Genomic DNA, 15,254 nt, shown 5'->3' on the forward strand with positions numbered 1-15,254 from the left:
GAGGAACCGATTTGAGCCCCGACTCTGACACTGATGGTGTATTCATGCCACGTGGTAAAGATGACCTACTTTCAATATGCACAATGCCAATTTAAATTGACTATTTTGTCTTGATTTATTGTTGCCAATGAAATCCCTAATTAATCTCTAATTAAACCTGCAATTCCTTGGGATTGCTGGGAAGGCACAGTTTACCAAGTCAAGTGTGGGTTTATTTGCCTTCTGCAGCCAAAAGCAATGCTGTAAGTAGAAAGTACGTGAAAACCATGAAGTGAAATACCAAAACTATGATCACATTATAATATATATAATAGGGTGGAGTATTGAAACCAAAATGATAAAATGCTTTGATAAGATGAAAGAATCCACCACAAAATATTGATGTAAAACAATCTTTTCCACATGGTTTGAATGCAGCATCAGGTGCCGGTTTGATTCATGTATTAATACATAATCCCAAGAAGGCTCAATCATTATTCATCACTAGTATTTCTTACATATTATAAAACTAACCAAATTATCTAACCTTGTAACACTACGCTGATGCTCTACAGGTAAATACATTCTCTAAAAAAAAGACACAGCCCACACATTTTCCATGTTTCTGAGATTAGGACATATTAATTTAAGTAAGGCCTTCTTTAATTTAGAGTACTGTTCAGTCACCAGGCATATTTAAAATGTATGTTGAACCTATAATTAAAATAATTTGGGTGTGTTATGCAATATGTAATTGCTTCCTGCCATCATAACACTGTAAACTCACACATGTTAACAACTGCAACTCCAGATGTCCCTGATCAGATGTTTGAGATAGCTGACGATGCGCGCTATGAAGACAGCGGCGATTCTTACACCTTGTCCCAGAAAATGATGGCTGACGGCGTTTAAAAAGTCAGCGGTTATGAAAAGGTATGAATTCACAGTCGGGTGTTATGCCACAGCAGCACGTGGTAAGGGATCCCGTGGTTGCCACCATCCACCAGCAGAGGGCAAGCCGTTGTAGCAGATGGCTTTAACATCACTGCAAAGACACGGCACACTATTTACAGTACAGCTTCAGGTATTTTTGTAAACTTCTTTGACGCTTAATCCATGCTCAATAGCTCACATTAGAGTCATACTTCACGTATTTACATTTGTTAGTTGTTCTCCATTCACATCTAAGTCCAATTTCTTTGTATGGCGGGTGTTTCTGATGACTCTCACGCAACATCACAGGGAATAGAAATATTTCAGTAACGAGGATTAAATCAATAAGGTGACATTTGTCCTATGCCGCTTTGGTTGAGAAATATACACGGGCAATGTGTGTGTTAAAATCATCATGTTATATCCGGTGTCACAGTGGTTAGGTTGAATTTTGCTGCCGAATCCGATCCCTGATGAGAAATGCAGCAGCAGGCGTAGCGTCACCTGACGTGACTTCTCAGTGTGACGAGAGGTTCTACAGAGACACTGATGGATGAGCACAGAATTCAAACTACCATGAGACAAGCACACTTTCTTCTCTGCCTCTGATATAGAATAGTAGCTGTTGGGGGAGTTTTGGTTCGTGTTCCATTTAATTCCTTTATTTCTCAAGGTGAAATCATGTCCTCATGAGTCGGGGGGACTACAGAACCTGGGAGAGGCAGCGGGGGAAAACATCAAGGCAGGAAATGCTCCTGTAATTAATCTGCCTTAGTCCCTAAAATCTTAAGCTGCTCAATCTGATTTAAATCACAGATATTAATTCTAAATTTCAGTGGAAAATTTGAAAGTTTTCTTCCAAAAATATCAAACTATTGCTTCAATATCTAGCAAAATGATGCATGCGTTCTGGTATCTGGTGAGGCTCTTTTATTCTACCGTTTGAGGCAGATAAAAACTGAGCGGCAAATGACATTCTATCGTAAACTAAATCCCTTCCTTCTTGAAAAGGAAATGACAAGTCAATTGCACCAAAATGATTTCACCACTTTAAGGTTGCAAAATAAATCACTCCCCCCTGCATAGTGGCCACTCGGGCGCTTTGCAGATCCGTCAGATTCCTGAAAAGGGAAATGGAATCCAGCCCAATCCTCCCCAGCTTTAGATCTCAGCGTGTAGACCTCTTTGAAAACAGCACTTGGAGGCACAACCGAGAGAAAAAAAGTGTGCACTGAACATGTAGCTTTTAAATATTCCATGTGGGAAACAACTTCTACAAAAGACTCTCTCCATTGCTGTTGCTCTTCTTCTACTGAGAAGAACCAAGAAGAAGAGCAACAGCAAAAGCTGCTGGACGGCTTCTCCCTCGCTCACTGAAAGCAGCTGATGCTTTTTTTTCTAATTCTACATCTCACATTAGAATCATAAAGCTTGGAAATTCTCCAATAGAAAAATCAAAAGGAGAGCATTGTTTCACAGCGCAGTGTGGGGATCTTTATCATTGATTCTGGCAGTTCTGGAGTTGATTAGTTTAGTCTCAGGCCTTCAGGAGGAAATTCAGGCTGTATTTTCCTTCTTGTTCAATTTTTTTTTTGCAAGGTGCGATAACAGATGATGTAACTTCTTGGGGCAAAAATTGGGATGTAAAAAAGTATGGCAATCCAGTCATCCTTGTAGTGAGGTCCACAAGCTTCCAATCAGTGTATTATGAGCCAACAACAACCCAGATTTCATTCCTTCATCCAAAGTTATGGAGCAGGGTCTCACATTGAAGGGCACCTCGGGAGAGCACGGGAGACGGGTAAATACCATCTGACGTGAATGGAATGGGTCCCTGGTTGCTTTAGATCCAGGGCACGCTGAGATGGAAGATCCCCTACGGTTGGGTAGTCTTTGGCAACTCCAGGCCCGTCAGTAAGGTCGCCTGGAAGGAGCAGAGCAGATCGTCGGTGATTGAGAGTGAGCCTGCGTGGGGGTCAATGAACGCTTTGGTGGTGAGGAGCATATTTGTTGGCTGCCCGGAGTGTTGTTCTCGTCTTCCATTTACAGACTGCCTTCTCCATACCCTTTGCTGGCAAAATGCACAGACTGTATTTAAACAATTTAACTGCAATTTAAACCTAAACTAAACTATGTCTGAATAATTTACATGCAACTACTGCACGTCTGTCCTGCGAAAGGGATCTGTTATTCCCCACTATTTACTTTGTTTGTATTGTTAACAGTAAGGAGCTTGAAACATCTCAATGGGGCCTCCTTAACTCCCAGCTGTCAGAATCAAAACGTTTTTTGTTTTATTCTTTTTATTCTTTATATCTTAGAGAATGTGAAACTTGATGAGTTGTAGCAGCTCTGTATCAATAGAAAGTGCTGTCCTGGTGGAATATATACCTAGTTTTGCTCTGTTTGAGGCTGCACGCTCTGCTGTGGATATACACAACCCCAATACACAATATACACACACAATCCTGTTTTCAGGGCTTTTGAAGACATTACATTGACTTACATTAAGAACGTTATGACTTAATCGTAATCGGCCATCATACGGGCAATTTTTCCCATTTTTGTGTCACTGTAACACACACACACACACACACACACACACACTGACCTGTACGTTTCGGTTGAGGCTGACGGCCGGTACAAAGACCCCGTCCAGGTTGTCGAATGATGTCGGTCCATGCTGCTTCTTGTTGATGTAGAAAGTCAGTGTGCGTTTGGTCAGATCCAGCAGGACGCCAATAGTCGAGCCCTTGGTGATTCCTCCCTCCGCCCTGCACACACACACACACACACACACATGCACGCACGCACATACACACACGCACACCAATAAAGTGTCATCTGCTTGAAAGAAATATGAAACATTTAAACCTCATATTCACCATTTTATCATTTTCATCTTTTGTGTCCACAAGGTCTTGTGCACAGCAAATAAACCCATTGTCCTGGATGCACCGAGAAAGAGAGGTTTATAAAGTCAGGTTTTGCATTGTTGGATTCTGTGGAGAGTAACTTTTTCCTTTTGAAGAATAGACATCTTTTGATGTAAATTAATGTTTAATGAGGGTTTGAACGTAGATGTCCCAGTCTCCTGCAGGCTTCTTCTTCCACTGCTCCCTGGACTGTTTCCTGGGTATTGTTTAAGCCTCAGGGCTCCCTGGGTCATCCTGGGTACGCATCATTATGCGCGTGTTTAGTGCTTTAATGCTGAACTCATAATGATGGAACAAAGTGTTCGCCTCCTCCTGTTCTCATTAGCAAAGTGTTGTTTAAAGATGAATTACAATTTATAGAAGTAGAAAACTAATTCATCGGTTATTGAATAATTGTAATAATAAATGTTTTTGTTAACATTGGTTGGTATATATATTTAACATTTTCCAGCTAAAAAAGTTGTACCAAATGTTTGGTTTGTCAGTCAATCACGCGTTTATTAATGCCCTCACCACTAAGGCGATATTTGGTTGTGGTACAGCATGAGTTAAAGCATAAACGGACATTAATATCCACATGACTGACTCAATGCAACATTATTCACATAAAATCCCAATACAGAGATAATACCATATGGCAGGGAGGAAATATCACTGGAGGCCTTCAAATAGAAGAGTCTGTGGGCAGGGTTGCAGAGGTCAGAGAATGGTGTTGTTGCTCTTTTGGTTGTGCGTTTGGCACACAGTGAATTTTATTCATGGGTTATGTGCAGCAGATCCAAAGCATTGTGGGTGAAGCGAGTCCGCTCTCAATGCTGGCTGTGAGGTGGCTTTGTTTTTGCTTTCAATACATTGAGCCGAAGCTAGAAAGAGCCTTTGCTGGGCTTCACATTTATTTAACGATCCATAACTGACATACGACGTCACACCAACGGCCTTACAGCATTCGCAGCACAGTAGGCACCCACCTGTTGGTGTGGGAGTTGTTGTGCATGAACCAGGAGCGGTTGTTGTCCACGTACATGGCCCACGCCTTGTCGTCTTTTCCCAGCATCATGTCTTTCATGGTGTTGATCCTCGCCACGCCGAACGCAGGGTCGGGGTGGTTGTCGTAGCGGTCGATGCGGACCTCCCAGTAGTGGACGCCCTGGAAGTGGAAGTGCCATGTTTGGATTATTTTGGTCAACCGCTCATTCGTACGAGGAAAGAGATCGATTAAACAGAGAGCAGGAGCAAGGATTACTTTGGAGAAAGCGGCGGTTCCCAGCACCACGCGGTCATCGTAGCTGCTGCAGCTGACCGTCTGGTTTTCATTGGTTAGAACTATGTCCCGATGAGCTGTGCTGGGGTCAAAGGAGAACCAGGCCACTGTCGGGTAGAAGAAGAATTTGTGAGTCTGTGGCACCAATCACACCCGTGTAGTCACTCACAAAAACTACAGTCCGCAGTCCTCTACTGGCACAACCTTCACAAACTGGATCCACACTTTGCCAAAGCAATATCATAACAGCAGCTTTGCGTCATGTGGATGGGGCTCATTGATTGGACACAATCTGGTGCCACAGTGACAAAATCTGCTCTTTTAAAATAAAAATACCTCCCTGTTATAATTAATTTTTTCAACTAATTGTGTCAAGATAACACAAAATGTTGTATTGGAATAATAAAACACTTATTTTTGCTGTATTTATAATATTAACAACTGAGTGGTATTACATACATGCCAGACTTGAATATAATACTCTGTCTGGCGTGGTAAAAGTGCGTGGGTGAGTTTATAGCTGCAGGAAACAAGAGCACACACACACACACACACACACACTTCAAGCACAAAAAACAGAACAGAAACATCAGGGATGCAATAACTATCTCTGCCTGAAGGCAAAAATACTTCATCGGCTGGAAGGAACCACATGCTGGATGATTGAATTGGAAGTGGTGACACATCAAACACACAGAAAGAGATTTATACCTCGTATTACAAAAATCTGATTGTTCTGCAGCCTGCTCATTTACTCTAAATGCCTCTTTTGTACGTGTGTTTGCATGAATCCACAGTCCTCGAGGAGGAGGAGGAGGAGGAGGAGGTGGGGGGGGGGATGAGCAGCAAGAGGAGGAGAAAAAAGGCGGGTTAGCAGAGAGAGAAAAAAACAGAGAAAAGGAAAAGAAGAGGACGGAAGGGATGAACCGTTATCAGTCAGAGAACAGGATGAAGCGTCGTGACACTGAGTGTCTGAAATTATTCACTGAGTGTGACTCTCACTGTGGGAATGGAGCATTGTGTCATTGCTCCTTTCTTCTCGTTATTTCTCTTCCTTCCTTCCTTTCTTTACCGTTCTTTGCCACACTTTATACTTTTTTCCTCCCTTCCTTGTCCACTCCATTCCTCGTCTTCCCTAGTCTGTCTTTTCCTCCTTTCAAATGTCCCCTCCCCCCCTTCATTCCTTTCTATTTACTGACCTTTCCTTTTTTATTCATTTCTTTATTGTTCGCTGCCCTCTTTCCTTCCCCTTTTGTTGGTCATTCTTTCTTTCCTTGTCAACACCATTTGTTACTTTCACTGTATTACCTCTTTTTCTTTCTCTCTTTCTCGCTCCTCTCATTTCCTTTAATGTTTTGATTCTTTTTCTGTCCCTTCACTTTAGGCTTTTCATTTTCATTCCATTTGCCTTACAGTCCTCTCCTTTCATTTTCACTGCATTCCTTGTTTGTACCTTGACATCTTTTATAAATATCACAATTCACAATTAGAATTAGGCCCAAAATACAAGACAATCAAAGAAAACTATTCTAAAGGAGACAGACATTATTCTTGAGTACACACACACACACACACACACACACACACACAATGCCTACCATCAGAGGTCTTGAGCACCACAGTCTTGCTGTATGGCCCCACACCGACAGCATTGTACGCTTTCACCCTGGCGTTGTAGGAGCTGTTAAAATGAAGGCCATCCACAGTGCACACAGTCTCCTTCCCCACATACACCTCCTGCAGGCACACACGCATTCAAGTAACATTAAATGCATGTTAAGTGCATGCGCATGTTTATTCTCTGAGTAAACACATGATGTGTATAAATAGACACAGGTATTAGTACTGGCTCACACACTTAGAATGCATGTTTATTGGCACACATATAACACGCACACATAAACAAACTACCAGCTGGATTTAGTCAGAGTTGGATCATTTATAATAAAAAGAAGGAAGACAAGCCACAGAAGGGGCACTATTTACTGCACCATGTCCTTTTAGTGACAAGTCCCATAGTCTGTTTTATGCACATTACAAAGCTGAACTCGGTGTGTGTGTGTGTTTCACAGACCCTGTACTGTCCTCCGTTGCCGTCGTCGAGCTCCAGGATGTAGCCTTCAATGGGGCTGACGGGGGCCACAGTCGCCCTCCAGGCCAGGGTGGCGCTGTTGTTCCTTGTGCAGCACGTCTCCAGCTGCAGGAGAGGGGCCGGCGGCACAGAGGGGCCAGACTCCACTGTGGGGAGAAAAGACATACAGATTGTAATAAGGGGGGGGGGGGGGGGGCTTAGAGACGAGTCAGATTTTAAGGGAGGGTGGATGAACAAATTATGAAGACTGAAGAATAATTTGGTCAGCCGGCCGGTTGACTTTAAACAAACCGTTGGTAGAGAAAAAGAGGCTTTACTGTACTGCGTAGATCCACAGGGCGACAGCTGGGAATGAGTGGAGGCTTTACCCAGGCCATGTGAGGACGTTAAACAGTTATAGAGGTAGAAGTAGTGGGATAATAAAGCAACACCAACATAAGTTTAAAGATTAGTAAATATTGCAGCCATTATTTGAAACTAATTTGCTTCTTTCTTGACAAAAGGTCTCCCCTAAATATATGTAGTAGGTGTTCTTGACAAGGTGGGACGACCTCTAGAACGTTGTGACAAAGGAACTGCCCATTGACAAGACGGACTAAGAGAGTTTCTTTCTAAAAGCGGGGCAGGAAGCCTGGTAAAAAAAAAAGAAGGGACCAGCATCATATCGAAGAATCGAAGAAAGAGCAATTACATCTGTCAAACCCACGTGGTAATAAAATGTGTGCTAAAAAATAGGACATGGCTGCATTCCAGAAGGAGCTTAAGCAAACACAAAAACAACACATCAGGGTAGAAGTAACCACTGAACACTTGATCGGGGGGATGAATTCTGCTTCATTTATCCTCTATTATCTGATCTTTCAAGACCAAAACAAGGAGTAGTGAAGACACAGAGGAAAGGCAGCAGTTAGGAGACAGGGAACAAAACAGCAGGGTCGATGTGATGTACTTTACACTGGAATCAATTCAGTTTATAGATCAATAAGTCGATTTCATATTTTCCACAGCATTTGTAGCCAATGTAGTTCTTTGATTCATGCACATTCACAATGTGATGATTTTCTGTTGTTAAATACGTCGTTATAAATTATATCTTTTGGATTCATATTTAAAGCAGAATGTTCTCCTCTTACTATTTGGAGTATGCTATACTTTCAAACTCACATTTGACTTTTTCTTTTTAAGACTTAGGATTGTCTTACTTAAGTAAGACAATTCAATAATTGTGTTTCTGACAGTTCAGGATCATTGTAACACATTCACATCCTATAATTACAGTGAAAGATAGTAAGAGATTACTATAATTTCCATTACTGTAAATTCCAAGGATAGTCATGAAAGACTTGCATGGAAAACAGAAGTACTTCAGGCTACACATTTCTGTGACTTTCATGATAACTTTGTGTTGCAGTGAAGGCAGCGCTATTCTGCAAAGGTGCCATTCATTGGAGAGGAGCTGGGAGACAGTAACCATGCAGAGATCAGATTGAGACGGTGGGACAAAGGGACCAGTGAGCTTCCTAAGCAGTGCTGGGGGAGGAGGAAAGGAGTGACGTAATCAATTCAAGGAAGGAAAACAGAGGTTCACTGTGAAAATAGAGTCTCTGAAATACCTCCTGGGCTCTCTGTCTCCAGCTCAGCCTCACCCCTGTCAGCCACCTGCATTTGTTTCAATAACGGATTCTCCTGCACATCTGTAAATATGATGTTGGTTTGGATGTTTTAATGCAAGAGCACAAGGATAGAAGATGGCACATGAAGCAGCTGGAACCGACAGTGAGACCAGTGCCTTTATTGGCAAACTATATCTTTTATATGTACTTGTAGGTCAGACTAACTCAGAAATATGTTTAAGAGAGAAAATCTCTTGCATATCTAACTTATTTTAAACGAGATATCATAGATGTCCTCAATATAAAATGGTGTATCATCGGGATATTAATGAACAGGATTTGTTTTAGTCAGAAAAAGCTGCAACATTACAAAGAAACTACAAACACAATGAGTGCTCTTTTGAAATATCTCAGCTTTAGTCAATACTTCCACCTCAAGCAACCAAGTATCACGTATTCTACTCTTTTTTAAATGCATTTTTTTCCAGCCTGTTTATTTCTGAACTTTTTGTAATCATTCATTAGTTTGCAAAAATACAAGATAATTGGCCTGTAGTGTGTGATGATGTAGATGCAGCAGCAGTTGGGTAGAAAGAAGAATTATTTAACCAAATCTAAGCCGGTATTTAATTGATTGACAGCACTGAGGTACATCAGTATCTAGTGGTCTATAAATGTGGGGCTTTTAGCATTCTGGGCAGGATCCTACAAACCTGCTAGATTGATGGACTGCATCCATTATTTTTAAATGTAACTTAAACAGCTTTTAGACCTCTACGTTGTTTGAGATGTGCAATCTGGTTGTCATGGAGACGTGGACGAGGGTGGCGAGGGACCGTTTACTGTTACCATGAGCCGCTGTGTTGATTAGTTCTTTTGAGGAATGCGTTTGTGTCACCGAGTTGTGTTGTATTTGGGATTGGTGTCGCGCAGTGTCTGGTGCAGTAGTTAATAATGTTGAAGCCTTGGTTGTTGTGAGCTTTGTTAGTTTGGCCTTTGTGGCAGAGGAACCTTTTGGATGCCACTTCAGCGAAGCGCTTATGGTAGTTCTGTTCTGTACTTTTTTGTAGCTTATAACTACGAGAAACCTTGCATGTAATTGTGTTGGATCGGTCCATATGAACTCTATATGTAGTTGAAAGGTTATTGCTCATTAGCTGTTGAGTCTGATGGGAGTTCCAGCTATAAAGACTGTTGGTGGACATGTGACTGAGAGCGACCTGATCAGTTCAGATTGCCATTGTTCAGTTATAATGAAGGAGAATAATTTCAGGCTACTTATGAACCAGAACACCCACTGAAATGTGTTGTTACTCAGGATGTCAAAGACTACAATTCAAAGACATGACATCAAACGCTCCATGTTTAAACTCAAAGGCTTTGTTCCTGCTGATCAATGGGATGGAGAAGTGAGGAAACTCACAGATGGGTTTCATGTCGTCTGACTTTAAGAACAAAGAGAAGGACGACCAAAGCCTCTCAACTGCTTTCAAGCCTACTCAGGTTTAAGTAACCGAAACTCAAATTAAAGAAATTCTCCTTCCAGTGCAACTCAATCTGGGTCATGATTTTGTAACATTTGTCATTTTGAACAAATGCAAAAAAAATGTATATGGTGTAATGAGCATTATTTAGTATTTTAGCAATTTTGGATCAAGATCTACGAAAGAAAAACCTCTTTATTTGATCTTGACTTCCTAAGTGGAGCCCTTAGCCACGTCTCTCCATCCAAGAACATGGATTTTATTTTAGCTGCTTTTCATTTGGCAATATAAATAAAATTGTTATGTATTTGACTTATGAAAGGAGATATAAACGGTATTCAGCTCCTTTAAAGTGAACTAAACGTATTGCATTGAGACTAGGGATTTTATTTAAACATAACTGCCAGTGAAATGTTTTTTGTTAACCCCCCTCATCTCTATTAGCTTACTACTAAATTGATGGAGTAGTTCTTTAAATACAGGTGTTAATACAGAGTTGAGTTGAGAATATCATTATTCATCATCATTGAAAAATGAAATAGAAATGAATAAAGACATGATGGAAAGTTGCCGATTGATTAGGTAAGGATGTGCTTTCGCCTCTTCACCTTTGCCCTGGCAGAAGTCCAGCTGCAGGATGGTTTGGAGCAGCGAGTCGGTGTTGAGGGTGAGGTCAAACTCAGGACCTACTTTCGGCTCCAGGGCCCCTTTCACCCACTGGTCCTGAGATGATATGACCCTCTTGATGAGAGCATCTGAGATCTACACAAACGTGTTGAGGTACACATGAACACAGTGAAGAAAGAAGAGTACAGTCAAACATATACAGGATATGGGAGCCTCTCAATGAAACACGTAGATGCTTGAAGGGCTGTGATACACCGTCTCTGCGTGAAGAGACAGCCCCCCTGCCCCGGGCACAGTTTCATTAGCCTGGCTTTATTACACAGTGTGTGATAAGTGAAATGAGGCAGGCATTAGTGCAGTTCAAATATTTAAGGCTATGAATTAGAGCCGTTATACGCTGGTAAGAGCTTCATTGCCTCAGGGGGACAAAAGTGAATACATTACATTAAATTCTCTTAATTGCAAATAAATGTGATGGGATCTTCTTAAAAACATAAGCCTAGTATTTGGAAATGAATCCTTGGGCTTTACTGCGCAAATTGCTTCATTTAGCTTAGTTTTCCCCACTTCAGATCACTTCAACCTGTATTATGTTTATGAATGTTCCTGAACTGATATCCTCCCTTCATTCTTTAAGACGCACATTAGGATTTAGGTCATGCAACCATAAAGAAACACTTAATCAATAGAAGATCAAATATTCAGTTAATGGAAGCGTGTGTGCGTGTGTGCGTGCGTGTGTGTGTGTGTGTCTCAGGAGTATCTTTGATCTTTATTTCCTCTCTACCTCATTTTCTCGCATGACATCTCTTTCCAGGAAGAGTTATAATCCATAATAGAAGCAGAGACCCTGGAATTTCCATAAACATCATTCAATAGATATTGAAAACAGGAATGAATGTATAAATTACTTTTTTTGTTGTTTCTTTCATTTTTGTAGGACATAATTCTTCTATTTAACCCTAGTGTTTATTTAATATTGGCTGTTCAGGCTTCTCTCACCCACCACAGCTGTATATGTGTAAATATTAGCAAATCCACAAGTGACATTTGACCTTTCCCAGTTTGAATAACTGACCAATAAGGGTCTGAGCCTAATGATAACTCAATGTCAGGTCTTTTCTAAATCGATCAGCTGCGCTATAATGCAAATGCAAAGTGTGTGTGTGTGTTTGTGTGCGTTTGTGTATCAATGCAGGAAGGCGTATGTGTTGTTATACTGTGCACTGATTTTAGATGTGCTGGCTTCACAAACATCAGAGTTCTCCTCTCAAAGGCTCAAAAGAACTAAGTTACTTGCTTCCTTCTTCCAATTAACTTTCATCTAATCATAATTTTGGTTGTAAATAATTCATAAAAGTGTTTTTTGGTAAGACTGCAGACTGTGTATGCCGTGATCATTGAAGTTAAAAGGGTGCTGTTTTTTTCTCTTTTTCTGACGATCAGCAATTCTCTCAAAGAGACTTAAATCAAGAATGAATGTATTTCTCCTCGGCAAAGACAGTTACCGTATATAAAGGTTATTACATCACGTCCCGATGATCTTACACACAAACCCACACAGTGGATCAGATACCTGGAGGAATCCACTGGGATCGTTCTCTTTGAGGACTTCCAGGCAGAACTCCATCATGCCGGTAGTCTGACGTAGCTTCATGGTGCAGTGGCTGATCTGGTCACGCACCACCTGAGACGAAGGCACAGGACCGAAACAGAAGATGTGCAGAGATGAATCCAAGTACTTTGGTGTCTTTGGCCCAAGCTCAAGATGTTAAATGAGTTCATCTCAGTGTTTTTGCCACCAGCTTTTGTTTGATCAACTGACAGAGATTCAACATCTTAACCAACTGCCTCTGGTTTCCTTTGATCCAATGAACCAGGATTTCTCACCCTCACCAAAAAAACAAAGAGGCATGCCAGCGTAAACCAATGAAGGACAGCCAACACAAATAAGTAGAATCATCAGGTCAAAGGAGCTTAATAGTTTTTACTGTCCAAATGGCAGACAGAGGTCAAGAAAAGAACCAAGGAATAAAGCCATAACGACTAACGAGGTTATGGCTTGGATTGCGGATAGGAATCCGGCATAAGTGGCAGGGCGGCAGTGAGAGAGTCGGTTCGTAGGGAGGTAACAGCTTTTAATAAACCAACGTGAAGAAACACAAGGTAATCAAGTTCTTTTCCAAAGCGCGTTTGCCAAACTAAGTTAAGGCTGCAACGAATCCGAACTGAGTGAAATGACCCAGTAGTATTAGTGCAAGTGGCCGCCGTGATAAGAGCAGTTTGAATTTTCTAATCCTAAGGAATGCAGCTTCAATGCTTCCTTACTTAGCTCCTTTAGCATAGGAACCACTGGACCATCCTTTACGGAAGGGAAGGAGATAATTGCATCCCACAATGCCTTGCGGCTGCAATATTTAGATAGTGACGCATCATTCAGCTGTTAGCGGGAAATAACGATGATGCAAGAAATGCAGCTGATGTAAGTAACTGTTAGCATAACTCCTTCATATTGCAACCTTTAGTCACAAAGTAATACTTTGAACCTTATTGTTCACATTGTCTGAATGAGTCAGCGCTCTAACAACACATGACGGCATCTAAGCTGCACTTCTTTGTGCTCCACGAAAGCGGGGTCGGAGTCGTCCTTTCCTAAATCCTCCAGAGCTCTCTTAAACTTCGTTCTTTGACTCCATGACGTAGGCCACAAGACAGAGGCGTGGCTGGGCAGCACGCTGCTATATGTACTCTGAGAGTCAATAGGGAGCAGGTGTGCAGATTAGTATGGATCAGGTGATTGGAACCAGCTTAAACAAGCGGTTACTCAGTGGCTGGCGGGCAAAGCAGACAGCAGGACTGTATAATTCAAGATTTGGATCCATAGTATTCCTGGCACGGTATCCTGTTATCAGCCATATTTTAATGTCTCTCACACACACACACACACACACACATCCATCACAAGCTATCTGCTGGTGGAAATGTGCAGGGAAATGAGATTTGGACGGGTGTCACGACCAGTCGTTCGAGGATAATAGGAACGCAGTGAACTGTCGCCGCCTAATCAGGCCTCTTGTTTACTAATACTAATCTAATAATATCTGCCCCACATTTCAACTGACGAGTGGTATTTAATTATCTTCAGAAAGATTTATGTATATGATATTTTCTGAACATGAAATGAAACATGCACAACAACAAATAAATAAATGTTTGAAAGGCAAAGCATGGGAGAATTAGAACAGAAACATTTCGGTCCCATCCCGAATCCATAATAATTAATTACAGCGTGAAGCAATGGCCGCCTAAATGAATCAGAGAGTTAATTAGACACAGTCTTAGAAATTAGGCCCCTCGTTTATTTGATAGTTAATGAGATCACAGTTAATTATTCACCCGTCAACTGCTGTATGAACTGAAATATGAAGAGCATGAACTGAGAGTCAAATGAAAGGATCAGAACAATCTAGAATTTGAGGTTTCAGAAGCTGAGGGTATAATGAACCACGCAGCAGGAATACTCTTATGTGATTGTCTAACAGTTACTTAAAACCCACCTGGTCCAACTTGTATTTGTCACCTTTGTTTTTTATATTGTTTTTATCATTTTTTCAACTCCCATTTTCTGCTGAATTTTAATTCACTGTCTTGCTTTTCTCTTTTATTTTGAAACATTTTTTGTTTTCTAATCTAGAAAGGCGCTATGTAGAGTACGTTTTCATTGCCCACTCACTATATCTCCATAGAGCGTGTATGTGTGTGTCTTTTATTGGTATTTTGTTTGGCTTTAATAGCTTAGAATTCTGACAAAGATTTCAATCAGAATCTTAATCATATCTTTTGTCTAAAAACATTTTAGCAGTGTTTTTTTACACTCGATTGTGACGTGTGAAAAGGTTTGGTTTGGTGGGCAACGCTTAAGGATTTAAGGAAGGGTAAAGGAGTGTTTTTGTGGCCATAAATCACCTTAAATCTGTAATGCCAATGAAGTTCAAGTAAAACACACAAACACACACACACTCAAATTATTTACCAGGAGATATTTTGTTTTCAATTCAGTTTGGCTGAAGCGTGAAGCGTGAAGTCAGAGTACTTTTCCGATTTATTTCAATCTCCTTGTGTCCCAGGGGGACGAGCTGTCAGCTTCCCCCCTCATGCTGGTAAAAGGCTTTATCAAAATGTTGCAGACGCATCTCAAATGAATTTGAGTGTGTAAATACTTAAACACGCATGTGCGAACCCGGATTTGGGACACGACTCACGGCCCCTTCATCACACTCCGAGCCACATTTCTGTTCAGGATAGAGCCATTTTGGGGGTTTTGGGGTG

At 41.2% G+C, this 15,254-nt stretch overlaps 1 protein-coding gene across 2 annotated transcripts in view; it reads right to left on the reverse strand.

Annotated features, from left to right (window-relative positions):
* Positions 1–131: 131 nt before the first annotated feature.
* LOC119194591 (E3 ubiquitin-protein ligase TRIM9) overlaps positions 132–15,254 on the reverse strand; it is a 33,753-nt gene continuing 18,630 nt past the window's right edge. Inside the window, exons 4-12 of one of the 2 annotated variants that reach the window (XM_037448744.2) lie at positions 12,502–12,612; positions 10,907–11,060; positions 8,815–8,895; positions 7,184–7,347; positions 6,708–6,846; positions 5,092–5,216; positions 4,817–4,995; positions 3,524–3,686; positions 132–2,836 (exon numbers count right to left, since the gene is read on the reverse strand). In XM_037448744.2, the coding sequence (XP_037304641.2) occupies positions 2,789–2,836; positions 3,524–3,686; positions 4,817–4,995; positions 5,092–5,216; positions 6,708–6,846; positions 7,184–7,347; positions 8,815–8,895; positions 10,907–11,060; positions 12,502–12,612 (1,164 nt within the window). In that variant the 3' untranslated portion in view covers positions 132–2,788. The remainder of the gene's footprint in view (positions 2,837–3,523; positions 3,687–4,816; positions 4,996–5,091; positions 5,217–6,707; positions 6,847–7,183; positions 7,348–8,814; positions 8,896–10,906; positions 11,061–12,501; positions 12,613–15,254) is intronic. The other variant, XM_037448743.2, reaches the window with a different exon arrangement.

Source organism: Pungitius pungitius, chromosome 20 (genome assembly GCF_949316345.1).
Source record: "Pungitius pungitius chromosome 20, fPunPun2.1, whole genome shotgun sequence".
In the NCBI taxonomy this organism is placed as follows: Eukaryota; Metazoa; Chordata; class Actinopteri; order Perciformes; family Gasterosteidae; genus Pungitius; species Pungitius pungitius.